We start from the raw sequence: 25,482 nt of genomic DNA, 5'->3' as shown, positions 1-25,482 counted from the left end.
GGCTGGAAAGCGGGGTCCATAAAATTGCCGCGTTCAAACTTCAGTGTTACTGAAAGAAATTAAATAATGTACGAAACACATGCAGTTAATTAGCCACAACTCTCAGAAATGAGCCTGCAGGTGCGGAATATTGCTAGTTTCTGTATCTGGGCAACTACTGATGTTGTGATTACTGAGTAAACAAGACACCAATTTGCATTTACCACCTTGCAAATTTCAAAGAAAAAGCACTAAGTACAGCTGGGACTTCGTGGTCCAAAATTGAATTAAAGGAACACTATTTATGCCTTCTTTTTTTTTTTATAAAGTGAACTGCAGATATTTTTGTATGGTAAAATATAACATTCCCCAAACTAAAAATAAACATTTTTTGATTCACTTCTCATTGCTTTTCAGTCTTGTGTTTATTAAATGGGAAAACTTTGATTTTAAAGAGAGACAAAACCTTAAATACTTCATCATGTACTACACAAAAGATGACAACATCAATGCTTTTGTTTTCAAACATTTATTTCTAAAAGGTGTTACATGCTTTTATTTAAAAGGCAATACTATTATTTACAATGATAAATCTTAATAAATATGTTCTCCCTTCTTTAATTTGAGGGTTAAAACATATTTAGCAAGCACAATAAATAAGAAGTTCGTTCACCTTAGTATTTGCTAATTTGTGTTTGAACCCTCACTTTGAAAGGAAACACGGATTAAACATGTTTAAGAACAGTGAAGAGGAAAAACAAGTGATCAACATGAGCCATTTCTTCACCTGAGCTTCAAACTTATCGCTGACGAGAAGAGCAGATCAACAGTTTGTAGTCCTTCGAGTAATTTTTCATCTGTGCTGTACCTACACCCATTTGCTTTAATCATCCACTAAAACAGAACTCTAAAGTACAAGTCAAAGGGGAAATCAAAGTGACACATTAGGGAATCAGAGACGTTGGCTGTTTTCTCTGACGCTATACATTAAATGCTTTTTTATTGATACTCTGCCAAACAGCTAGAAAATTAGACCCTTTTCAATCATACGTAAAGTTAAGAGTAAACTGTTCTCTCAAGGCCAGAATGAAGCCACAGAAGTATTTTTCACACATTTAGGTATGTAAAAAAATAAAAGGCCAATAGAGCAGCTTACGGGATTGAACAAATTAACTGAGTAAGACTGTAGGCTGAATCTTTATGGTATACAAAGAAGTGGAGCTGAAAAAAAACAAAACAAAAACTAAAGCAATACTGGACTAAACAACACCAGAAGATTGTACAGAAAAAAAAAAAAATCAAAACCAATTTCAAGGGATATGAGAATGGAAACCTGTCCAGAGATTAACTTCTCTGTGCTAAAGCAATGAGGAAAGTAGCATCTTAACTAAAAACACACAGAGAAATGACAGTTGAATTCAGGAAGAGTGCAGGAAGCGGTTGAAGGCATTGTAGGCCGACTCCAGATCGAACAGCATCTGGCGAACCTGATTATCATCCAGCTCATCTGAGGCCGACATGCTGCTCAGTGTGGTCAACCTGTTCAGAAGAAGATTGTTGAAAATTAAAGAGCTACAAAAAGTGATTTTCAAAACACAACTTGTATTTAACAAAAGAGTATTTTTAAACTAATTTGTTCAAAAAAACATAATATTCAAAAACATCAACTCCAATGAGCTCATAGCTTCTTAAGGAATAATCTGATAGCTGTCCATGTTACATAAATTAATACAACAATTAAACTCAACAGATGCAAACATTTACTACAAAAATAATACTGTTAAGGCTTGGAAACTAACCAGAGATTGACTTTGTCCTTAGCCTCTGAGTCTGGAGGCATGTTGCTCATTCTATTCATGGTTTCCATCAGCTCTCTTAGATCTGGTTGAATCTAAAAGAAGTAAAATAATTTGCATCAACTGATGTCCCATTAAGCATTAGTGTGTCGCTAATATTGTTAAATTTACTTCATCCATGGCTCTGATCTCCAGTCTGAGTTTGTCCATAACAGTGATGAAAAGCTAAGAAGAGAAAATCAGAAAGAAAACAACGAGGTTCAGCAAGTTAGGTATCAGGCTTTTTTTTTACATTACTAAACAAAATGTAATTATTGTGTAATCAAAAAAACAGCTAAACACAGACGCTTGACATGCAGCTCTACAATTAATCTATTGACCGCCTCTTGCAATAGCAGGGTTCACATACAGAGACTATATCAGCAATGCAGCGATTGAGATTGCCCTTGTCATCCTTGATGGTGATGGGCCGGTCCTCCTTAATCCTCTCCATTGCAAGTGGACAGTCGAGCTGGAAGACAAATAAGAGCAGCCAAGAACAATTTATTAAATCAAAAAGTAAAAAGAAATAAACAAATTTCCTTTAACCCATGTGTGAACTCACTCTGTACTTCCTGCAAAAATCATCGATGGAGCCCACATCAGAGCCCTGCACCTGCTTGAAAGCAGCTTTATACTGAACCAAGAGTCTTGAACAGGAACCAGTGTATCTAAAAGCAAAGTTTCCTCTGGATTATTAAAAGCATTCAGTTTAGTGGCATTATTCTAGTTGAATACTAACGTACTCATTGGGTGTTACGCAGTCTTTGATATAAGCCTTCTCGAGGGCCTGTAGAGTCTTGACAACAGCAAACAACTCTGCCATGTTGTCATACCTAATTTTTTTGTCAAAAAAAAGGCAAAACCATTAATTTAAAATGAAAATTGGCTTATAACACACATGAATTGATTTAAAATAAATTGGAAGAACTCACTTTTCTCTTTCCCTTGCGTTTTTGTATAGCTTCACTTCCTTGAATGGCAGAGAATAATAATCAAATAATAACTGTTTTTGATTATAAATTATGAGAACATTGATGAAACATGAAAAAGGTACAATATACAAAACACAAATAAAGTTATTTATATTATAAGAGCTGGTCAATTTACCTCATACAACTCAGGTTTGTTGGCTGGGGCTGTAGGGAAAAAAAACATGGTAATTGGATTACTGTTGTAGTGATAATATTACAACAATTTCAGTGATGAAACATAAATATAGTTAATTCTAAATTCATACCTCCTCCTATCCCACCTGTACCTGGTATTCCATGAAACATTATGTCGATGTATCAAAACTTGGTCTGACTAAAAAAAATCAAAACAAAGTTTAAGATTTTACATGTACGCAAAGAAATCTGAAACTGAAAATAATTAAAGAAGGGGTTTTAATGGATATGTTCTGAAACACAAGACTATTAATAGTTATCTAGCAACTCCTAGATATCAAATGTATGATGTAAGGAGGTTCTGTCTGCTCCAGAATAGACAAAATTCTTGAAGCACACAGAATATTTTATTGTCACTTTGCTTCACTAGAGTCCGACATAAAACTAAATCCCAATAATTCGGTTATACTAGTTTAGTGGGCAAAATATGTTTCTGTATAGAGTAGTTTTCTAATAACTGTTATCATGTGTCATCATGTCACCTTTTGGTTATTAGCAGCTTAGAAAAAAACATACAATGCGGTCGCAATAAAGTTTTTAACATGGCATCGCTAAAAACAAAACGATGTGACACAAAATTAAATACAAAAACACAAATCTGTTGAAGAAAACTTAAATAGAAACTCATAACTCTTGTTTTGACCATTAAAAACGGCTAAGGACGGTTAGCTTTGCTAGCACGGAAGCGCTTCCTTACCGTTTTTGTGTCCTAATGGTTGATAGGTAGTTTTTAAAAAACATAAAAATATAATAAGCCTGATCTTATTGTTAAGAATGTTAAACAAATAAGTTGCTAAGGGGGTATTTAGACGATACGGTTAAATAAAAGAGAAAAAAACACTCCACTTACCGTGTCGGGAAAAATGTTGTGACGTCAGAGTAAACGCACCCTTTTACGAGGACCCACGGACGTATAACATTAGCTGTCCAGTGTGCCTAACTAAAACAATTAATCATCTTTGTTTTTTAATCAGATTCTAATTCGAAAATTTTTAAATGGTGAACATGATTTTTTTAAATGTTTTTGTCGTTTCAAGATATCCTCTGATATAATTGTTTTACACATTTTCAAGCTTTTCAGAGTTCCAAAAGTCAAATGCCCGGGGCAGCCCGCAGTTGAGGCGGTAAACTTAAACGTTTGTTATCGAGTCTATTCTTAAACAAAGTAAAGGTTCGACGGTTCTATTTGGATTTTGAGAACACGCTGCGAAAAATAAAATTATTAATACAAACTTTTAGGGGGTGAGTCACACGTATTCCGAATTTTATGCACTGATGCTTCGCCTCGACTCGAGTAAAAAACAAACTAAAAGTCTCTTTTTTTTCCCCTTCTTATTTCTAGGTATCTCTTTCGACCATGAAGAAATCTAAAACAACGCACCCGACTCACTCTCAAGCGGAATGTGGTGTTTGGCTGGACCCTGTGCAACTTAAAGGAAAAGTTAAGCAGGTGATTGCTAAACAACAAGCATTCATGGAAGCTATTCCCTTAAGGCTTTTTTTTTTTTTTTTACAGATTGTATTACACTGCAGTGTATACTGAGATAATATTTGCTTTGTTTTCCAGAAACACCTTGTCCGTCCGATTTCCAAATTGCTGAATCCTTTGGCTAAAGGGGAAGGTTACAGTTTAGCTGTTGCACTTAACTTTACACAGACTAAAATGGAAATGCCAAAAACCAAACAGAGCATCATATCCACCTTTTTCACTCCTCATCAGAGAGGTAAGGAAGAACTTTTACTGAGTTTACTTTTCTAATTGCCTGACTAGTTGAATTGTGTCATTTTGTGTTAACATCTGGTCCTTTTTCCCCCCTTTTAAAAGTTATCAATAAGATGTCTTTATCTGGACTTCAAAACTTTGATCCAGTTGTTTCATCAAACGCTTCTGAAACGAAACAAGGAGCTGGTTCAAGTCTGCAAAAGGCCAACCTGGACGAGTGTGGTGTTGCTCTTGAGCAGGAGAGTAAACGTTTTACGGAGACTGGTCAGCTTTCACCTTTCCTCGATGAAACAGAAGAAGAGATGGCTGAGGACTTTAAGCCACCTCCCAGTAAGAAGAGGCTAGTTGAGAAGCCTTTGTTGCTAGAAAACAGTGAAGCTCCTCCTCAAGCGTGGAGTCAGGACCCCCTGTTCAATTGTGACCAGTACAGTGAAAGTCAGATTTACCAAACAGAGGCAAATTTCACAACACCAAAGTGCTTGAATGGGGCTGAGATGGCTTTTTTTGATGGTCTACGAAGCGAGGACGCCTTTGGAAGCGTGATGGATGTGAAAGGAAGAACCTCAACTCAGAAACCTGTTTTTACGTCTTCTATTTCTGAAGACGAGGAGGATGACAGAGCAAACGGCTCAAAATCCAGAAGGAGCACTGTCTCTCATTTTAAATCAAATTGCAAACAATCAGAAACAGAAAACATTTTGCATCAAAAACAAACAGATAAGTCGACGGACTTGTGGAGGACAAAGACGACCAGCCTTCCTCTTGAAAAGTACCTGGGAAGCACGGAGCCCGATGAGAATACTATGGCCAACTTGTTTACGCAAGACTCTGAGGGCTTCAGGGTGATTTCACATCGAGGGCGGCAAACCAGGAGTCCGCTCAGAGATCACAGTAATCTAGTAACTGGGATGGTGAGAACTTGTAAATCTTTTCAGGAGGAGGACGACGATGAGGAGATGCTCTTTACACAAGACTCTCAGGGAAACCTGGTAATCAGACACTGAAACATCTTCTAGAAGTGGATTTAATTCCATAAAATGTGGACCAACTGTGCTTCAGAGCACTGAGGGGGTACATTCAGTTTGCCATGCAAAATTAGATCATAATAAATCAGAACTCAGGTTTTGAGTTTACATTTTTATTGCAAACTAGAAATGGTTTTAAAGAATCTGCCCAACCTATGTGCTTATTTTTGATCATTCAAAATAAAGGATTTTTGGAACTGCTGTGAGTTGATCTGATGTCTGCAGCCCGTTTCATGCTGAACTTCAGTTAGGAAAGTAAAACACAACAGTGCTGTCCGTACAGTAAAACATTTCAGTCTTTTTTAACACATTAATAAACAGATGACTAAATTCAAAATGGAAAAAAAGTCGTGTGTAGGAACATACGCTTGACTAATAATCAGAAATGTTTTATTTCTTTTAAATGTTTTAATTCCCTAAATGCCTATACATTCTATGGCACTGAATGATGTATAGCGTTTGTAAGGATATTGTTAAAACCTTACATAGACACACTAATCTAGTATCCACACATTCAGCTAATGCAGTTCCTACTTCCTTTGCTTTTTTTATTTTTTTATTTGGTGTTTAAGTTAAACTTTCATGTTATTTCCAGTCAGCCTGCGATCTCTGTGGGCTCCGTCACCAGTTTGGATCCATCCCAGACGGTCTTGAACTGCTCTGGGACCGGAAACTCCCTCTGTAAAATCAAGGGCATCCTCTTACATTTAGCAGCATGAATACTTGTATATTTTTTTCACTTTGAATATGTTGGGGTTTTTCTTTTTTTCTTTCCCATTCTGTTCTCAACTCACATAATCGTCCTCCCCTTCTGGTATCAGGATGTTCATCTCGGAGCTTTTGGCGCTGACTATGTCACAGTTCAGAGCCTCTTTACTCAAGTACACCTGGCAGCCCTCCGTCTTGTTAATGGAAATAGTGGGAACCGTTCCCAACACCTGCAGAAAAACCCACAAAATCGATCTTTTAGAACTTGCTGGCCATGCAAACGAAGCGTAAAACATTTTTTTTGTGTATGTTGCTTACCTGTAACTGAACAGCGTTGGAGTTGATTATCTCTACAATTCCAACAGCATTCTCAAAAACTAGACCCAGCTTCTTACAGTTATCTAAGAAGAGAAAAAGCTTTCAGTTTAAGCATCTAAAAACGCTTCTTCGTATTGTTTATTATGCAGGAAGCTTACCTACAATGATGGAGTTGATTTTACCCTTAACCTGCAGAGTGGTGTTGTTACAGCTGAACACATACACCACCTGTTTAAGCTCGGTCTCCTCGATCACCAAATCATGTTTCTGCTCAAAATGTTCCTGCAAAAACAAAGTGTTTATTGGTTAATACAAATATATGTAATTTTAGATTAACAATAAAAAGGAAAATGCCAACAAATAATCTCATTTGATTCTTTACTTACCACTCTCCACTTCTTTCCCTCCAGCTCAAGCAGGGGAGATCTTTTGTGGATGGTTGCTGTGGAGGGATTTGCAGGAGAGGGGGTGTTGCTTGTAGTTGGCGATGCTTGACCCTTCAGATTTGGGTTCTTATGAGTCTTCTGCTCGTCTTTCACGTGCTTTAGACCTACAGGTGGAAAGGATGAGGAGGAGCAGCTCCACCTGAAAGCAGATGTGATGTTGTCGCGACTGAGGGACCCCCACCTTTAGTGATCCCTACTCCTTGGTTGAGTTGGGCGAATAATTCTGAATGCTGAGCCGCAGCACCGTCCCCATGAGGCTTGCCGTCATCGTCGCTGAGGACTGGAGGTGGGCCGGGGGGAGGAGGAGGAGGTGGGGGAGGGCAGGGTGAGGTGAAGTCTAAAATGGAAGTTGGAGCAATGGGGCCCTGAGAAATGAAATAAATGAAATTGTTCAAATTACATTTGGATGCAAACGTTTTTCATGAGAAAAAAAACTGATTTTACAGATTTCAGTTTAACATGTGTAATAATAAGAATGTCCAGCAGGGGGAGCATGTCACAAAAAATCAATTAGAGCTCCGCAATTCAGTTTTTTTTTTTTGTTTTTTTTACTTCTGATAAGTTGCTGAGATATACGCAGATTTCCTTCAGTCATTTTCCATGGGCCTTATTTGTTCATATATTTTCACTTACTTTGGATGACATCATCACACAAAATCTATATCTATTTTTTTATAGGTCAGATTTTGTATGTTCCTGATGGAATTCAAAACTGCAAGAGTTTATACTGAAGTCAAACCTAATGAGCTGATTTATCAGTTGATCAGGAGAAATAGAGACACGTGTCTTGCATAACCCCCCCCACCCACACACACACACACACACACACACCACATACACTTGACCAGACTTGACCCCAAACAGAAGGCACACATGTTGCTTGTGTCACTGCTGAACAATGCAGACTTGTTACACTAAACAGGTTAACACATACTGCTGAATTAGAACAGCTGACATTTGTGCATTCGTGCATAAAATTTTGGAAGATCTCTGTCTGAAGAGATTAATCTTTTTTTTCCGTCCGTTAGATCAGGGGACTGCAACCTGAGCCTGTGGAGCCGCATGTGGCTCTTTTATCCCTTCTTTTTGGCTTTGAGGAATTAAGCTAAAAATTAAAAAGATGTAGTTTAGGTTTAATACTTTTATTTAGTTACATTTTTAAACAGAGGTGATCTTTTATCAGTAAGATACACTGTGTGGGGGCGCATTTTCTTTCTTTTATTACTGCTGACATTACACTAAAAGAGGCATGATGTGCTTCATAGTTCTCCCAAAATGCAGATAACAGGAAATCAGTGGTGAAAGGTTTAATTTATTGTCAGAGTCTGTGTAACCCTTGTGCTATCCTAGGCACTTTAACATTGGGAGTTGGGTCATCTAGACCCACTAGACAGTACTTTTTCTTCAATGATTTGTGATCTTAACTGGTGTCCATGGATTACATGAAATCTTTCCACCTTTCTTTCTTTCCTCTGCTTCACAGCATTGTTTAGATTCAGTTCCTTCTTCTTCTTCAGAAATAAAGTTTTATTGTTTAGAATTGTAATTAAATAAACAGATTTTTAATGTATTCATTTGTGTTTGATCCTAAGGCCCCTTATCATGTTTACTTTCGACAGAAAACAAAAGGATGAGTGCACTTAAGCAGACTTAAGTTATAATAACATAAAAAATGCCATTTTTTATTTAGCCATTTTTCTACTTTAATTCAAGGAAATCGCCTGCAGCAGGATGATCTTGTTTAACACAGGTTGGATTTTATTTTGAAAGGAATGTTCATGTTCTGCTTTTACAATTAAAATAAATTAGATTTGTTATATTTAATAACTTAACATTGTAATTATTCAAAGTTACAGTTTAAAAATGAATCGCTTAATGGTCACAAAAAGAGAAATAAAGTAGATTTTCTAAACTGTGAAGTGGGATTTTTGTGGCTCTTGCTGGGTTTTGGCCCAAATGTTTTTTTTTTTTTTTCAGAGTCAATATTTCAGACTTCTGTGTTAGATGATTACTTTTTTAGTTTTTCTGGAATCAGTTTGTTCAAGAACAACAGATGCAAGTGATTTTGCCAACAGAAAACCATCATTGACAAGTCACATTTTACAGTTTCCTTTAAAAAAAAACAGCTTTCAGAAATATTAGTATTTGAGTCTTAAGCTGAGCATCTAATAGTGAGATATAAAGACTAAAAAATGCGTTTAAATTGAAATATTGAGGGCTGCACTGTGGTGCAGTGGTTAGTACTCATGCCTCACAGCAAGAAGCCCCCCAGTTCAAGTCCCACCTGGGGGACCTGAAACAGAACATCAATGGGGGACCTTTCTGTGTGGAGTTTGCATGTTCTCCCCGTGCATGCGTGGGTTTTCTGTGGGGTCTCCAGCTTCCTCCCACCATCCAAAAACATGCTTCATAGGTTAATTGGTCACTCCAAATTGTCCATGGAGTGAATGTGAATGTGAGAGAGCATGGGTGTGTGATATGTGTGACCCTGTGACAGACTGGCAACCTGTCCAGGTTGCCCAAAAGTGGCTGGGATAGGCTCCAGCAGCCCTGTGACCCCAAAAGGGATAAATGGAAGAAGATGAATGAATGAATAATGAGAACATGTGTGTACTAAATAGACTTCTCCAGCACTCTAAACCTGTAAATCTATTTTTAAAAACACAACACTTAAATTTTTAAAATTGGAATGAGAATGTCACGATTCAGAGAAAGCAATGGAAGTAACTTGTTTTTTGTTTTTTTTACTAAATTAGGTTACAGTTTTTACTCTGGATTTTGTCACACACATTTCCCTTGAATGAAGTAAACGGTCAACAGGCCAGATGCTGGTTATCAATAAGCCAACAAGGGAACAGCTGAAACAAAATTTGGCATCTTGCAAGTTTACATTACAAAAGAAATAGGCTCCAAAAAAGCGATCTCAACTAAAGAAACTTGTTTCTTCTTTGAAATGGTTTTTAAAAATTTAACAAATAGCTGAAGTTACTGTTATCTGAGTGCACATACAGTATACATGTGTACGTTAACCTGGGCATGCTGTTATCTTTAAGTTTCTATCTTAGCAGCAGATGATGGCTGTGCTGAGGAGGGGCCAGCTCCCCAGTTTAGGTTACGCTGCAGGCCCCGTGTGTACACAGGCTCTTTGTCGGGGTCCTCCTGTAAAGAAAACGTCCATTCAAATAAACCCCGAGGACCACCTGTTAACGCAGCACACTCCCGTCCTTGTGAGCACACAGACTGCATCGCTCACACACCAGCTCTGTCGTCGGACAGCCGACGCAACAGCTGACACACACGGTCACCGCAGCCTCTCAAGTTTCTGCACACCAGGAACAGATGTGGCCACAGTTGTTGGATGTTAGCGAGATTTACACTTTAAAAACAAATACTCAGCTTCATCAGCAGTGATGGAAAGAAGCAGCTGCAAAGCATCTCTTGAGATCAGTACTGGACTCAATTTGTTGGACACATTAAAGCTGGAAAGATCAATCATGACTTTTGGATTCCTGTTTTTTTATCCAGAAGAGAAGCAACAATAAGAAAGTTGCATCTGTTGTAACAAGGGACACACACATTTTGTAAAAAAAAAAGGGTGCATTCCTCTGTGAATGACAAGGAATGAGTAACGGTGGAAATGCCTGTGACGGTTTTTTGTGTACTCACAGTTTTGCTCCACACCAGCCCCGTCGTATGATGCTGTTTAATGAAGGATTGCATCTCAGTCCAGATTAACAGGTAGGAGTGCACCCAGTCCACATGACGTTTGTCACTGGGGGAGTTAAAAGAGGTGCAAGAGGAGAGATAAAGATGGGAGGTTTGAAACAATGGGAGAGGTGTAAAACAAGCCAAACCTCCATTTATTAAGTAGGGTACAGTTAAATGTATATTAAATCAATCCCCTCACAAAAATAAAATTTTCTTATACAGCTTTTTTTTAAGATTTTTTTTCAGGAAGAATAAAGTGAAAGAAGATAAATTCTTCAAAATATTATATCATAATACATATTATGGAAACACAGCATTGTAAGATTCAGCCAAAGCATATAAGTAAAAAATAGTTCTTAAAAACATGAATATAGCGAAAAGTGTGTACTCACTCATCTTTGGCAAATTTAACCAAATCCTAATCATCAATGTCTGATCTATATTGAATTTAATTCAGCTAAGTTACTAAGAATGGAATTTTCAAGGTCACAGTCTCCATTTATTTAGAACAGAAACTTTTTTTAGGCACAACTTTTCCATACCTGAAGTCTGAGTGCTTCTTTAAAAAAAGAAGACCCACTGCAATGAAATTCATGTTTTAGGTGTTTTTAAAATAAAGAAAATTCATCTCAGAATTGCATTTCTGAGTATTTCTTTATTCAAAAGGAGCAGATAAATAAAATGCAGTTTTCAAAAGAGCTAATTTGTTTTGTAAAAAAAAATAATACAACGGGCGGGCCACAAGCTCTGTTTGGTTTAAAAGATCAAAAGGAAGCAAAGAGCTTACATCTCCTTGTAGTCCTTCAGAACTCTGTTGGTGTAAAAGATGGCGGCATCGTTCATCTCCTTCACATACGGACCAGGCTTTTGACTCTGAAGCAGGAGAGGTTTCATAAAGAACACCAACGTATCAGTTTATCAGCCAAAAAATAATCCTCTTTTAATCTGAAAGTAAAAAAGCTTGAAGTTGTGACACTCTGAGGTGGAAATGTTACATCCCCAGAGAACAGGGTCTGTTTTAAAGTTCAGCGTTTACATTTTAGAAGAAAGAACTTTAATATTAATCTAAATGACACTTTGTGTTAAACTGCAACTCCAAAAATCTGGATTTTGTAAAGCAGAAAATGACTTTTTTGATTCCGTTTTTTATATTTGTGTGTTTTGGTTTAAATGTTGAACTTTACTTACTGAGGAGCTTGCTTTAGTCGGTATTTGGTATTGTTTAACCATAAATCTAGATTCAAGTCATGCACTCATAGGAAGGACAGTTTACAGTAAATGTGATTGCTGTGCAGACAATGCTTTTGATTCTTTCTTACCACAGCCACCCAGCCCAGAGCGGGAATGCTCTCACTGACAGCTGAGAGGTGGTTGAAGAGGCAGCTGCCACGGTTTTGTTCTCTGAAATTCTGGATCTCCTGGATGTGATCCGATATGGGCTTCAGCAGGTCTTGGAGCTCTGTCTGGAGGAGCAAGAGGGGAGGTCAAGAACTGGATGCCAGAAGGCAGAAAAGTTGCATAACAAATAGGATTAAGTGGTGGGGATATTGTAACTTTAACACAATGCGTGTTGCACATCCAAAGGGGTCATCCCTTCCCTCGTAACCACTAATTCCCAAACAGGGCTTCAGCTCAGCATCTAAATTAAATATAGTTTTTCCATTAGAAAGTCCAGATCACAGATGGAGTGGAGTTCCTCTCACAGTGCCCAGTTTCCTCAGCAGTTCCTTCCAACATTCCTTTGTCCATGAGGAGCCTCCTCCGGCCTTGTAAGGCATACTGCTCCTCCAGTGTTTACAGTTTTATCGATCTGGTGAGAACATGCTCCCTCCTTGTTTTAGGAACAGAGATCTGTAAATTTGCTGCGACACTTTCCTTGGAACGAGTCATTTTTAAGCAAACTGTGACAGTCGTTTTTGCTATTTACAAGAAACGAAAACACTTGCAGCACACCAAAAATCCACGGCAAAAGAAACGAGTCTTAACATTTTAAGAGACACCTGAGGCATCACAGACTGTGACGATAAACCTAATATTTGTTTGGGTTTTTTGTGTGAGGTCATGGGGTTATGTTGATGTGGAAACATTCAGCAGATTCCTACCAAGTACACTGCAAACTATTTGATACATGCAAAGATTTAAAACCTTTTTTTTTAAAGACATTTAAAATATTTTACCAGGTTTTAAGTTGTTTCATCTTTGCATTACGCCTTTCCAAGCTTTTTTCAAAATGAGCACAATCAAGAATGTGATTAAGAGCTAAGATCTAGAAATTATTATAGAAATTAGTCTAAAGTCTTTGGCTCCACACTCTTGACAACAGAAAATTTTGATTTAAAACAAAACAAAACGAAAAACTCTAATTGCTTGAATTAAGAAATGTTCATAAGATATCTACAGGTAAATACGTTTTACTACGGTAAGAAGACTTACACTGTAACATGAAAAAGCTACATTCAATTTCTGAGAGTTTTTAACATTTCTTATTTTAAAATTTAGATTTCAAATAAGATTTATCAAGATAAATCAACTTGCACTAATATAACATTTCCATTGTGTTAACATTTTGCTCTAAAATGAGTCATTCTCTCTTATTATCACAAGTTCAGAAATATATTTTGGATGAAAGTCATTATGGGTTGAATTCATAGTATTTCTGTCAATTCTTGTTAGATGTTTTGCTCCAAATTCATTGTGTTTTTTTTTTACAGTGCTAAAAAATGTAGTGATGTTGGTTTTCATTTGTTTTACAAAACATTTGGAAAGTTCATCAAAATGTGATGAAACTCTGCCACGTGAATCGTGAGGCTAAAGACAGATACACCACTGAACAGATTTGACAGTCATCTTTTTGATTCAAGAACCTCTTGCTAATCCAGGAAGTTCACATGTATGAATCTTATGCTACTCACTGACGTGTGATGCTGCTATCGTTTCCTCAACTGAATAGAAAGCCCTTTGTATTTCTCTTTTATTTTGTCTAACAAACTGCTTTATCTATTCATCTGGAATTTTTTTTCCAAAAAAGGAAAATCCTTATGAACTTCCAGGCATCATAGTGGCATGTACAGGAAAAGCAAACCTAATTCTCCATTTCATCCATGTCCTTTCGGGGCCACGGGTCACTCACTGCCAGACTGTCGTAGGGCCACAATCACACACCCATACACACTCGCATTCACACATAGGGACAATTTAGACAATTTTGAAGAATGTTTTTGGATGGTTGGAGGAAGCCGGAGTCCCCGGAGAAAACCCACGCATGCACAGGGAGAACATGCTAGCTACACACAGAAAGACCCCCCATTGGTGTTCTGTTTTAGGTCCCCCAGCAGACTTGAACCAGGCAAGAGCGCTAATCACTGCACCACTGTGCAGTGTTCATTGTTACATCATTACATTATTAAACAACATGATCTGCACAAGCTCACACACATCAACAATTTTCCGCTTTCCCCATGGAGCTTTTTCCCTCACACTACTGTAAGTTAGCCCAAGATCAGAGGATGACTGCCCCACCTCTGCGTCAAATCTGTATATAAATATCACCATCTTGATAAAATGTGATGATACTTAAACGCTGGTCTAAGTCAGAAATGGGTTTTGTGAGAACTGATCTTCTGAATCTGAAATTTAACGGCGACACATAAAAGCCCCACATCTGTGCGGGGACCCTCAAAACCAGCAAACACACTGATAACCAGTTTGACAGCAATTCTTAATGGACTTCCTCTCTCTTTGTTTATCCCTGTGTCATTCTGTGCCTTTCTTACAAACACAGACGCACACACAGACACACACACAGGCTCAAATATAGTCCATGCCCATAAAAAGTCAGAGAGCACAACAGCACTGCAAAGAAAAGCCAGAGGTTTGTGAAATATATTTGTATACGTCAGTAGACAGTCTACATCTGGAAAGAGCAGAAAACTAGAGATGAAATAGGGAACCTCCTTGTTAGCCCTTTTTTTGGAGGAGGGGGGGGGTACATTTGCAGCTTTGTAAAGTTTGTGTGTTCAAGTTTTAATGTTTTTTTATTACCATTTTTACTGCATTAAAAGTTGGATGCTTTAGTGTGTTTTGATAAAATTGATATGTGTCTGCATTTATTGGTTTAATTTTTTTTTACTTAAAAGCCATAACATTTGAATATTTTTGAAATAAATACAAAGTGACACTAAATAAATACTGCAAGAGATGTGTTATAAACACGCAGCTTTCAGAGGTATTTGACTCCTAGAAGTGTCATCCACACTTGCGATCTTGATAGTCTCCTCTGTGGTTGCACTTTCCAGGTTTCCTTCAAGATTGTGTATAAAGTTTTCTAACAAGCTTTTTGCATTGTTGTACTTCGCACAGAAGGATCTTTCAGAAAGATTCAAGACAGAAAAAAAAATAGTTTTTGTATTAATACGTTTTTGACTTCCTCCGAGTCGGTTTACACCTCTGTCCAGAAAAACATTTGCCTCTGTTGACTAAAAAACGGCGTTTTTTCAAATGAAGGATGGAGTTTAGCAAACTGTGGGAGATTATATGCTGTTGTTCTTTTGGTGCACACCAGAATTGGTTTCATCACCAGTTCCTACTTCTGGCATAAAACTGATCCTTCAGGCTCTACTGGAGATTTGTAACCATAGAAACTACAACCCATCATGGTAGTTTTGAGTATTTAATATTTGGAAATTTCCCCTGTGATGAAAAAAAGGGATTTGGGATAATGGGTTAGGCAGGTTGTCGCCGCCTCCCTGCAACTTAATTAGCAAGTCTCTATTTTTATTCTGTTAACTAACCAACAACAAAAATGAGTCATTTCATTTGCAATGTTATAACTAAGAATCAGTGTTAGACTTTAAATAAACAGCTTTTCCTTTATCTAGGAATAAAATATACACTTAGAAAAAAAGGTAATTTTTGTGTGTGAGTTGTCCTCCACCACCCCACCACCCTTCTCAGAGGTCAGTCCCTCAATCTGGTTAAAACCCACACTCAGTCCTTGTTTGCATTTCTAACTACCACTGAACAGTCTTTTCAGAGCCTCTCAACCAGCGACCTGACAGTTAGGGAGTAATCACTTCCTGGTGGGGTCTGTGGACCCTGTGACACTGACACACAATGCAGACAGCAGGCCAAAGCGATGATATCATTATGATTCTCTCACACTGAGTTTTCTCTCACCACCATTCCCTTTTCCCCTCTATATGTGAACATACTGGGAATGTGTTGTATTAGCATTTTCTTGCTCAAAGAGCAGAGTAATCCTTCTGTCAACGGCCAGGCCGGGTGGGAAACAGGAGGACACGGCCAGTCACACAGCTCTGAGAAACAGTCTTTGTGGGATGAAAAAGATTTAATGCAATTTGGAACTGAATGTCACGAGAACTTCAATCTGGTTTCCTCACTCCAATTTACTGCTTTTGCCACTTTGTGGAGCTTGGAAGTCAGGCTTCCACAACAAGTTGTATTGATAACTTCAAGTATGGTTCCTGTCACTATTCCAGTCTGGTTGTTAAGTGGAAAAGTTGGAAAAGAATTTCATCAATGGAAGTACTTGTCATTGCTCTAACATTACGTTTTTTTATTCTACAGACACATCTGCACCTTTTGTAGAAACTTTTAAAAGCTAAAACTAGATATAGTCTACTTATATGGTATGGGGCAAATATCTGCGGATAGAGAGGGCATTTAAAGACCAACTCCAATGAAAATGGCATTTTTCTCCTGATGGAGGACTAAAATTAGGATCACATTACATTTCTGAATATTGTTTTATTTAAATTAGTGTGAATTAGAAGCAGACAAAAAAAGCTTGTAGTAGTGATGTAGAAGCTACAGTTGGCGGGCCACTAGCACCCTGCTCCGGTCCATTCTAATGCACCCACCAGATAAATAGATTCATGAATGTCTTGTTTTTCATCATCTGAGCTGACATCTGAATCAAAACTGTTCGTTTGGACATCTACCATATTGCTCACCAATTCTGTTTCACCACTAACGTTAGGTTGGGGATGTAAGCTAGCTAAGGAGAGTGTAAACAGATGAATGTCGGGAAAAACAGTATAATCATGATAAAAAAAATACACTGGAGACGCTTTTAAAATTGTTTAAAAGATGATTGGGGTTGGATTTTAAGTGGAAAGTAAGAAAAAAGTTCATCTTTTAAACAAGCACCACTTGTGGTAGACAAAAACTTTATTTTTTTAACTAACAGTTTTTCTTTAAATTCTGGAAACTGAAGTTAATGACATGTATGTAAAGCTCCACTGACTGAAAATATTTAAGGCCAATTAGCCTGTGTGGTACAAGAAGAATCAATTGGGCCCATGGTTTGTTGTCAATGTTATGTTTTATGATGGTTATCCATCCATCCATCCATCTTCCTCCGCTTATCCGGGACCGGGTCGCGGGGGCAGCAGACTGAGCAGAGATGCCCAGACTTCCCTCACCCCAGCCACTTCCTCCAGCTCCTCTGGGGGGACCCTGAGGCGTTCCCAGGCCAGCCGAGAGACGTAGTCTCTCCAGCGTGTCCTGGGTCTTCCCCGGGGCCTCCGCCCAGTGGGACATGCCCGGAACACCTCTCCAGGGAGGCGTCCAGGGGGCATCCGGACTAGATGCCCGAGCCACCTCAACTGGCTCCTTTCGATGTGGAGGAGAAGCGGTTCTACTCCGAGCTCCCCGCGGGTGACCGAGCTTCTCACCCTGTCTCTAAGGGAGCGCCCAGCCACCCTGCGGAGGAAGCTCATTTCAGCCGCTTGTATTCGGGACCTTGTTCTTTCGGTCATGACCCATAGCTCATGACCACAGGTGAGTATTGGAACGTAGATCGACCGGTAAATTGAGAGCTTTGCTTTTCGGCTCAGCTCTCTCTTCACCACGACGGACCGATAGAGCGACCGCATAACTACGGACGCCGCTCCGATCCGCCTGTCAATCTCACGCTCCGATCTTCCCTCACTCGTGAACAAGACCCCAAGGTATTTAAACTCCTCCACCTGGGGCAAGGACACTCCACCCACCGAGAGATGGCAAACTACCCTTTCTCCGTTTTTTTTTTTAAAAAAAAAAAAAAGAAGAAGAAACTACGGAGCGGTACGGTCTGCTTTTCAGTGGTTTTATGATGGTCATAAAAGCAGAATTAAAAGTGGGAAAAAAAACGTTTCAAGAATTCACATGCAACTGATTTATGTATTTAAACTACAAGCATACTCTACTGTTTTCAGGTTTTTTGTTTACATTTCCGCTGAACAAACAAACCCTAGTGCAAAATTTCTGTCTGCTTTCTAAAGATGTTTTATCTGCCCAAAGATTTTCTAAAGACCAAAAATCTACATTTTTTGTCCATTAGAACCAAATGTATTTGACAACTTGTGTAGAAAAAGATGACATTTGTTATGGTTACACTCATTGACTTTTTAATGGTGTAAATTTTGACTTTTAACGTAGACTTCTATGGTAAATTAATAGCTACTGCAACCTGCCTTCAGTGGTCGTTGGTGGAACAGCAATATTTGTTCCTTTATTTGGGAACAGATGTTGGGGGGCGGTCAGAACATATAGGTTTGGAGAAAGTTCATTAGTAGTTTTTTTCCTGTTCTACCTTTGCTGGTTCCTGGTGTGTGGCAGCCATCTTGAGGAAGGTTCTCTCAGTCTGCAGCGCTGTCTTTACCATCTCTGCCTGTTATCAAAGAAAAACAACATCAGGTAGCCTGCAAGTATATCATATTCAGCAAAACACTACCTGCCACCAACAGCTGTGATATAACCAAACTGGCAACACAGAATCCCATGAGGAATGTGCACTCACAGGCACACCTGTCCAACTGTTCCTAACACATATTTCTGATCAGCCAATCACATGGCAGCAGCTCAAGGCATTTAGGCATGTAGACATGGTCAAGACAATCTGCTGCAGTTTAAACCGATTATCAGAATGGGGAAGAAAGGTGATTGAAGGGACCTTGAACGTGGCATGGTTGTTGGTGCCAGACAGGCTGGTCTGAGTATTTCAGAAACTACTGGGATTTTCACCCACAACCATCTCTGGGGTTTACAGAGAATGGTCAAAAAAAGAGAAAGTATCCGGTGAATGGCAGTGTGGGTGGAAATGCCTTGTTGATCCCAGAGGTCAGAGGATAATGGCCAGACTGGTTCCACCTGATAGACAGACAACAGTAACTCAAATAACCAATAGTGCCACTAAGAGATGTCTTCAGAAGTGCATCTCTGAACACACAACACATCCAACCTTGAAGAAGATGGATTACAGCAGCAGAAGACCACACTGGGTGCCTTTCCTGTCAGCTAAAAACAGGAAACTGAGGCCTCAATTCACACAGGCTCCCCAAAACTGGACAACAGAAGATGGAAATAATGTTGTCTGGTCTGATAATTCTAATTTCTGCTGCAATATTCGGATGGTCGGGTCAGAATTTGGCCTTAAAACGTGAAAGCATGGATCCATCCTGCCTTGTATCAACGATTCAGGTTGGTGGTGGTGGTGTATTGGTATGGGAGATATTTTCTTGGTGCACTTTTTTGTCTCTTAGTACCAACTGAGCATGGTTACAACACCACAGCCTACCTGAATATTGTTGCTGACCATGTCCATCCCTTTATGACCAAAGTGTACCATTTTCTGATGGCTACATCCAGCAGAATAAAGACGCCATGTCATAAAGCTGGAATCATCTCAGACTGGTTTCTTGAACATATCAGTGAGTTCACTGGACTCAAATGGCCTCCACAGACACCAGATCTGAACCCAATAGATCACCTTTGGGATGTGGTGGAACGGGAGATTGGCATTATAGATGTGCAGCGGACCAATCGGCAGCAACTGTGTGATGCTGTCATGTCAATATAGACCAAACTCTCTGAGGAATGTTTCCAGTACCTTGTTGAATCTATGCCACCAAGGATTAAAGCAGTTCTGAAGGCAAACGAGGATCCAACCCGGTTCTAGCAAGGTGTTCCTAATGAAGTGGCCACTGGAAGAATCCAGACAACAAAAATGTCTCCCTAAGAAGCCCAGGGTTTGGGCAAGTCCCTGCCAGCTGTGTCTTTTGTCTGTCTGAGACCACCAGTTGCGAGTTGACAGAAACACCAGAGAGATAAAAGGGGCTCCTCAGACTCCACAGAATTCACCTTTGAGTCTCTTATACCCCTCCTTTATCTGGGTCAGCTGTGGGATACTGGGACAGAAGTCATTCCTTAATGTAAACAAGAATTAAAACTGTTCTGTGTTTTCTTTTCTTTCTAATCTGCTTTTACTCCTTTGTTTTGGAGTCCTCTGAGTCGCTCTAGGTCAGTTTCAAGGACACAACACAGCTGTTACAGCCAACTGGCTCCCAGTAAAACATGCAAACAGTCCTAATGGGAGGGCAGGTTGTCATCAAATATATCAAAAGATACTCTACTCGTTAATACATGTGTGGATCAAAGTTTAGTCTTTTTCATTTCTTTGCCTTTGTAGAAAACATAAACTTTTACTGAGACATGCTGCCTGCACATATTAGGATCCTTTAGTTTTCCAGAGCCACTCTATCTAAGTGGAATCTAAAGTGGAACAATCGTGTCTGTTTAAAAAAGTTAGATAAGTGTTGGCTCCACTTGGCTCCACCATCCCACAGTGATCTCTGCAAAGAAGAACTCCTCAGAAGAGGTTTTATTTCAATCCAGAGGAACAAAAAATTAGGATTAAGTGTGATTTGATATACAAAAAGGCAGTTAAGAAGTTCACATTACACAAATACTGAAGATTTGCCATCCACACATCTAGTTACAAATATCAATGTGCATTCAATTTTTTTTAGTGTATAGGGTTTTATTTTGCTAGCACCAGCTAGGGGACCCAAAACACAACACCAATGGGGAACCCCTCTGTGTGGAGCCTGCATGTTCTCCGTGCATGGGTTTTCTCCAGAAAGATGCTTCAGAGGTTATCTGGATACTCTAAATTGTCTGTAGTTGCCTTTGCCCACAAGCAGCAGGGATAGGCTCCGGCAGCCCCGTAGCCGCGAAAGGGACAAAACGGGTTTAGAAGATGAATGAATGTATATGAATGAAGGTATTGTACACAGAAAAACTGTAAGAAAATTAACAAAAGCATATTTTGCTTTCTCCTTTTTGCATCCAATAATTCTTTTGACCCACTGAATCCCTTTCAAGGGTTGCTGGAGCCAACCAGTTACTGGGCGAAGATGGGACGCCATCCTGTTTCAGGGCCACACACTCGCGCACATACATGTGGGGACAATTTAGAGTCACCAATTAACCAACAAAGCATGCTTTTGGACAGTGGGAGGAAGCTGGAGTGACACGTATGCACAGGGAGAACATGTAAACTCAGGTGGGATTTGAACCACTGTCTCTTCACTCTGAGGTGAGAAAGTGCTATGTTTTTATATCTATCTTAAGTCTGTAAAGCTTTCACCTTGTATTTTTCTAAACAAAAAATACCACTGAACTGGAGACAGCCATGAAAAGTTAATGATGGCAGCAACCTGAGCACTTTGAGAGCTTAAAGAAATAGTATAATATTTCAAGAAGAACTTTTTGATTATGACAAACATCACAATGACACTGCTGTCCGCACTGGTTGGTGTCTGCAGCAGCAGCTGTCTGCAGCAGTTGGTGTCTGCAGGGGTTGGTGTCTGCAGCAGCTGCTGTCTGCAGCAGCAGCTGTCTGCAGCAGCAGCTGTCTGCAGCAGTTGGTGTCTGCCGCAGCAGCTGTCGGCAGCAGTAGGTGTCTCCAGGGGTTGGGGTCTGCAGCAGCAGCTGTCGGCAGCAGCAGCAGCTGTCTGCAGCAGCAGCTGTCTGCAGCAGCAGCTGTCTGCAGCAGCAGCTGTCTGCAGCAGCAGCTGTCTGCAGCAGCAGCTGTCTGCAGCACCTGGTGTCTGCAGCGATTGGTGTCTGCAGCATCAGCTGTCTGCAGCAGCTGTCTGCAGCAGTTGGTGTCTGCAGCAGTTGGTGTCTGCAGCAGTTGGTGTCTGCAGTGGTTGGTGTCTGCAGCGATTGGTGTCTGCAGCAGCAGCTGTCTGCAGCAGGAGCTGTCTGCAGCGGTTGGTGTCTGCAGCAGTTGGTGTCTGGCCTGGGTGGCATCTACAAGTGACTGTTTCTACTGTAGGAAGAATGCTCTTAATCTGAAGGGAGAAGACTTACATGTTTCTCCACTTCTCTTCCGATGGCTCGGCTGTACTTTAGATAGTCGGACACTGGACCCCCCAGCAGCACATCAAAGTGAGACACTGCTGTGTTTATACAGAAAAAAAAAATCTCAGTTTAGCTTAAAAACCAATACATAAACAGATTTTCCCAGTAAAGTAAAACCAGGTCCAACTCCCTAAACTTTCTGTTTGGGTGCAGACTTGCCTTGATCCAGGCCGTTGACACATGTCCCATTAGTCATGGTGTTAGAATCTTGCATTGAGGTGGACACATGCTCCAGCCGAGTCACGGCTTGCTCCAGCCGCTGAATTAAGTCCTCCATGGTGCAAACCTAGAGTGAAAGAAAGGAATGTATTCCTTAAGTTGTCTTTTTTACATTTTGCTTTTACTTTTTAGACTAACCCTCTGAGGACAGACCTGGACATAATCACTTATCACCTTAGTCCACTAGTTTGCTCTTGATCCTCCTAAAAGTTATTTCAGAACCTAATATTTAAATGTTTACCTGACTGATATAAATAAAGGCCAAAATACAAGAGAGTGGGAGCAAGAAAAGAAACCTTCTAAACATGCAATAACCTCTGATACAACTATTTTCTTTCTAGATACCAAAAAAGTGAAATAAATTCTAACTGAACAAAACTGCATTAAAAAAAAAACAATTTCAACCATATCGTATTTGGTATTTGAATGACTGTAAGGCAAAACAGGATCCCTTGAAACAGTATTAGGCAACAGAAGCTCAGCAGCAAGTTACCACAAACTCTATCTAGTCACACACCTGTCACCTTCATCACATCATCCATCATGTTAGTGACAGCAAAGGCCTTGAAGAACTTCTAAACTAAAAAGATACGATCTCTACATTAGGTTTTTAGATGCTCTTTTATGTCTTTGTAATCCAAGTGTGGTAATGGCCTGGCATGAGCAGACCGTAATGGGTGTCATCAAGTTGGCTCTACCAGCTGTGCCACATGCCTGTCACAGGACTCAGATGTTATTTCTGCTCTGCAGGTCACAACAAGAGCTCTCTGGAAAATCCTGGAGAACAGGAGCTTTGACCGAGTCAGAATTAAATCCCATTTTTAGTTTAAAGAAAGAAGAGTGCTCTGTATTTCATATTACAGGAATCTTTCTTCAAAGTTTATTTGAATTTTAAAAAGATTTCAAACATTTTCGTGAACAAACAAGTTTCCAGCTTTTTTGGGTGGTTATTTTAAAACAGCAGTTGGTGGACAGGATGTTTTCTCAAACACTATGCATGTCTATAGCAGGTAAATACAATGTGGCTAGTATTGTAATCATTTAATGAACAATTTTCCTTTTGTTGATTTTATCTCACAGAAATAATGAACAAAAACACAAATAATTTAGGTGATTTTTTTTATCGGTGAACTTTCCGATAAAATGAATCCATGTAAAAACAAATAGTAACACATTTAATATTGTAACCAACTTTGTTAAAAAAAATAAAAACGTAATTTGTTTATGAAGTTCAACAACATTTTTGTGAATATTCAAACAAATTAATCAATTTTTAATAATCCACTTCTGTATGATTGCAGTAAACTCCTAATGCACTTATTTTGATAAAATTGAGATTATGTACAGCTGATGTTATATGTCTACGCTGTATAAAATTTGACTTCAAAGCATGAACCAGCACCAGCTGCCATCTTGACTGACTGCTTTAGTCAGCCAAAGTCACCATAAGCTAACAGTGATGCTCTTTCAGCTTTTTGTGCTCCTGCATTTTTAAGTTACGCATGCAGTCATTAATAAAGCTGATGAAAACAAGAGCTGAGATTTATTTTTGCACCAGAGATGTAAGGTACAAAAACATTGCAAATGTGCACATTTCGTGATTTAAAGTTCACCTTACATTATTCTTTTTTATTTTAGATCTGAGGCTGAGTGTGACATAAGCAGCCACTCTTGCAGTGGACTGACTTCAACCTGCTCCCCCTACATTTGTCTTCAAATTCACTGTGGCATTTGCATTTTTCAGCTACTGAGCCAAGGCCTGTGTTTGCAGCCTTCTAGATATTCTAATGAGGATTTTCATGGCTTGTGTACGGTGGCCCTGAAGTACAAATCATTCAACAAATCATTCGATACAAAAACATTTTTAAGATCACAACGACAATGAAAAAAAAATACTTAATGGTATCCTCCAGAGATATCCCACAATTGCTACATGCTTGGCTGTATGTTATATATCTTAAGCCTTTTATGCACAATTTAGAGAATTTGGAGCAGATGTAAAAATATGATACATTTACATGAATAATGAGGATTGTGCTGTGAGATAAAAGGCAGTAGATCATTTTACAAAATAGATGGAACAACTTTTAGAAATCATTTCATTCATGCTGCCTTATTTTTGCAACATTTACTTTTAAAAGGGGATAAACTGCAAGGATAATTCGATTTGATTATGAGAACACGAAACACTAAAGGTGAGCGCATCTTAACGCACACACACACACACCCACACACAAAATACACTGACTCTGACACAAAGAAGTTGCAATATAATAAATAAGTGTTTGGTCTTTATCCTATTCCATTTTAAGTATAGCGTTACCTCCCTTCTCTGGGCCCCCAAAATGGTCCGTGAGAAAGTTGCGCGTCTCGCTCTGCGCTCTGGTGTTGTGTCGCCGGCTGAAACTTCACGTACTGTCGGTTCCGATCTTCTCCTCTGCTCCGCGGCACCGAGGAACCCTCTTCCGGGATGTCCTGAATGGCTCAAGCAAAACGGCAAGGGTCAGGAAAGTCCGCAGCTGAGCGTGGTTCAGTCAGTCCAGCAGAACCTCCTCCATGACGCACCAGACTGCCAACTTCTGAGGAGCCGGCTAAAAATAGACAGATGATTGACGGCGCTGCGGTGTCTGCACGGACCCTTCCCGACAGAAGCGCTCACCCCCAGTATCTTGAAAAACCCCACGAATGCCATCCAAACTGTAAAACATCAGTTATAGACGTCCGAGCTTTAGAAAACAAAGAAAATATTTGTTTTTAGGAAGTCATCTCTTGATTTTAAAAAATAATTTCCAAGCCAGAAACAACCTTTTTAAAAAAAATTATATTTCAACTTTATAAATCCAAATTAAAATATGTTGGGGGGGGTTTCCAGAAAATGTATTCTATTTGTTTGAACATAGTGCCAGAAAAACCTTAGATTGCACCTTAGGGGAAGACATTTCAATATTTTGTGCCAATCATCACATACTTAATCCTCACTATTTAAATGATAATAATACTAACAATAAGAATAAGAATAACAATAAGAAAAATAACAATAATAATAATAATAATAAATAAACAACGTAAACTTTTATCCCATTTTCACTGTTTTGACATCTCACAGTTAAATAACTAATCATGTTTAAGAGATGTTTTTCGGAA

The 25,482-nt window shown here is 39.2% G+C and overlaps 3 protein-coding genes across 9 annotated transcripts; 1 reads left to right on the top strand and 2 right to left on the bottom strand.

The window, feature by feature from the left end:
* Nucleotides 1-489: 489 nt before the first annotated feature.
* On the bottom strand, nt 490-3,872 carry vps28 (VPS28, ESCRT-I subunit). 3 transcript variants are annotated; one of them, XM_004074219.3, is made up of 10 exons: nt 3,834-3,856; nt 3,055-3,122; nt 2,925-2,953; nt 2,750-2,787; nt 2,561-2,650; nt 2,380-2,485; nt 2,185-2,286; nt 1,947-2,000; nt 1,779-1,870; nt 490-1,518 (listed from the first exon to the last, which is right to left on the bottom strand). In XM_004074219.3, the coding sequence occupies exons 2-10, from the start codon at nt 3,092-3,094 to the stop codon at nt 1,398-1,400; spliced, it is 672 nt and encodes a 223-aa protein (XP_004074267.1). In that variant the 5' UTR covers nt 3,095-3,122; nt 3,834-3,856; the 3' UTR covers nt 490-1,397. The 3 variants fall into 3 exon arrangements, with proteins under 3 accessions (XP_004074267.1, XP_023815933.1, XP_020562998.1); XM_023960165.1 differs by having other exon boundaries at nt 1,239-1,518; nt 3,055-3,118; nt 3,834-3,872; XM_020707339.2 differs by lacking the exon at nt 3,834-3,856 and adding an exon at nt 3,681-3,831 and having other exon boundaries at nt 1,239-1,518.
* An 86-nt stretch (nt 3,873-3,958) lies between these two features.
* LOC101161171 (aurora kinase A and ninein-interacting protein-like) lies at nt 3,959-5,851 on the top strand. Its single transcript, XM_023960164.1, has 4 exons — nt 3,959-4,225; nt 4,326-4,433; nt 4,551-4,707; nt 4,809-5,851. The coding sequence occupies exons 2-4, from the start codon at nt 4,341-4,343 to the stop codon at nt 5,708-5,710; spliced, it is 1,152 nt and encodes a 383-aa protein (XP_023815932.1). The 5' UTR covers nt 3,959-4,225; nt 4,326-4,340; the 3' UTR covers nt 5,711-5,851.
* cap2 (cyclase associated actin cytoskeleton regulatory protein 2) lies at nt 5,717-24,919 on the bottom strand. Of its 5 annotated transcripts, none has more exons than XM_004074218.4 (13): nt 24,755-24,919; nt 22,279-22,405; nt 22,069-22,157; nt 18,506-18,583; nt 12,231-12,374; nt 11,699-11,784; nt 10,870-10,975; nt 7,385-7,568; nt 7,144-7,307; nt 6,916-7,039; nt 6,758-6,840; nt 6,526-6,669; nt 5,717-6,410 (listed from the first exon to the last, which is right to left on the bottom strand). In XM_004074218.4, the coding sequence occupies exons 2-13, from the start codon at nt 22,394-22,396 to the stop codon at nt 6,327-6,329; spliced, it is 1,404 nt and encodes a 467-aa protein (XP_004074266.1). In that variant the 5' UTR covers nt 22,397-22,405; nt 24,755-24,919; the 3' UTR covers nt 5,717-6,326. The 5 variants fall into 5 exon arrangements, with proteins under 5 accessions (XP_004074266.1, XP_020562996.1, XP_011479567.1 ...); XM_020707337.2 differs by having other exon boundaries at nt 22,069-22,154; nt 24,666-24,914; XM_011481265.3 differs by having other exon boundaries at nt 24,662-24,913.
* Nucleotides 24,920-25,482: the final 563 nt, after the last annotated feature.

This window comes from Oryzias latipes, chromosome 11, assembly GCF_002234675.1.
Source record: "Oryzias latipes chromosome 11, ASM223467v1".
Lineage (NCBI taxonomy): Eukaryota > Metazoa > Chordata > Actinopteri > Beloniformes > Adrianichthyidae > Oryzias > Oryzias latipes.
This window is presented reverse-complemented; position numbering and strand designations above follow the sequence as displayed.

Bases quoted from the DNA above. Each gene is read 5' to 3' on its own strand.
- cap2 (XM_004074218.4), bottom strand. From the start codon at position 22,396: ATGGAGGACTTAATTCAGCGGCTGGAGCAAGCCGTGACTCGGCTGGAG. The intron at 11,785-12,230 runs GTAAGAAAGAAT...CTCCTGCTTCAG, and splicing joins CTCTGGGCTGGGTGGCTGTG to AGTCAAAAGCCTGGTCCGTA. The intron at 7,569-10,869 runs GTGAGTACACAA...TTCATTTCTCAG, and splicing joins GGCTGGTGTGGAGCAAAACT to GGCCCCATTGCTCCAACTTC.
- vps28 (XM_023960165.1), bottom strand. From the start codon at position 3,094: ATGTTTCATGGAATACCAGGTACAGGTGGGATAGGAGGAG. The intron at 2,651-2,749 runs GTGAGTTCTTCC...CAAAAAAATTAG, and splicing joins AACGCAAGGGAAAGAGAAAA to GTATGACAACATGGCAGAGT. The intron at 1,871-1,946 runs GTAAATTTAACA...TACTTCTTTTAG, and splicing joins AGATCAGAGCCATGGATGAA to ATTCAACCAGATCTAAGAGA.
- LOC101161171 (XM_023960164.1), top strand. From the start codon at position 4,341: ATGAAGAAATCTAAAACAACGCACCCGACTCACTCTCAAGCGGAATGT. The intron at 4,434-4,550 runs GTGATTGCTAAA...TTTGTTTTCCAG, and splicing joins TTAAAGGAAAAGTTAAGCAG to AAACACCTTGTCCGTCCGAT. The intron at 4,708-4,808 runs GTAAGGAAGAAC...CCCTTTTAAAAG, and splicing joins TTTCACTCCTCATCAGAGAG to TTATCAATAAGATGTCTTTA.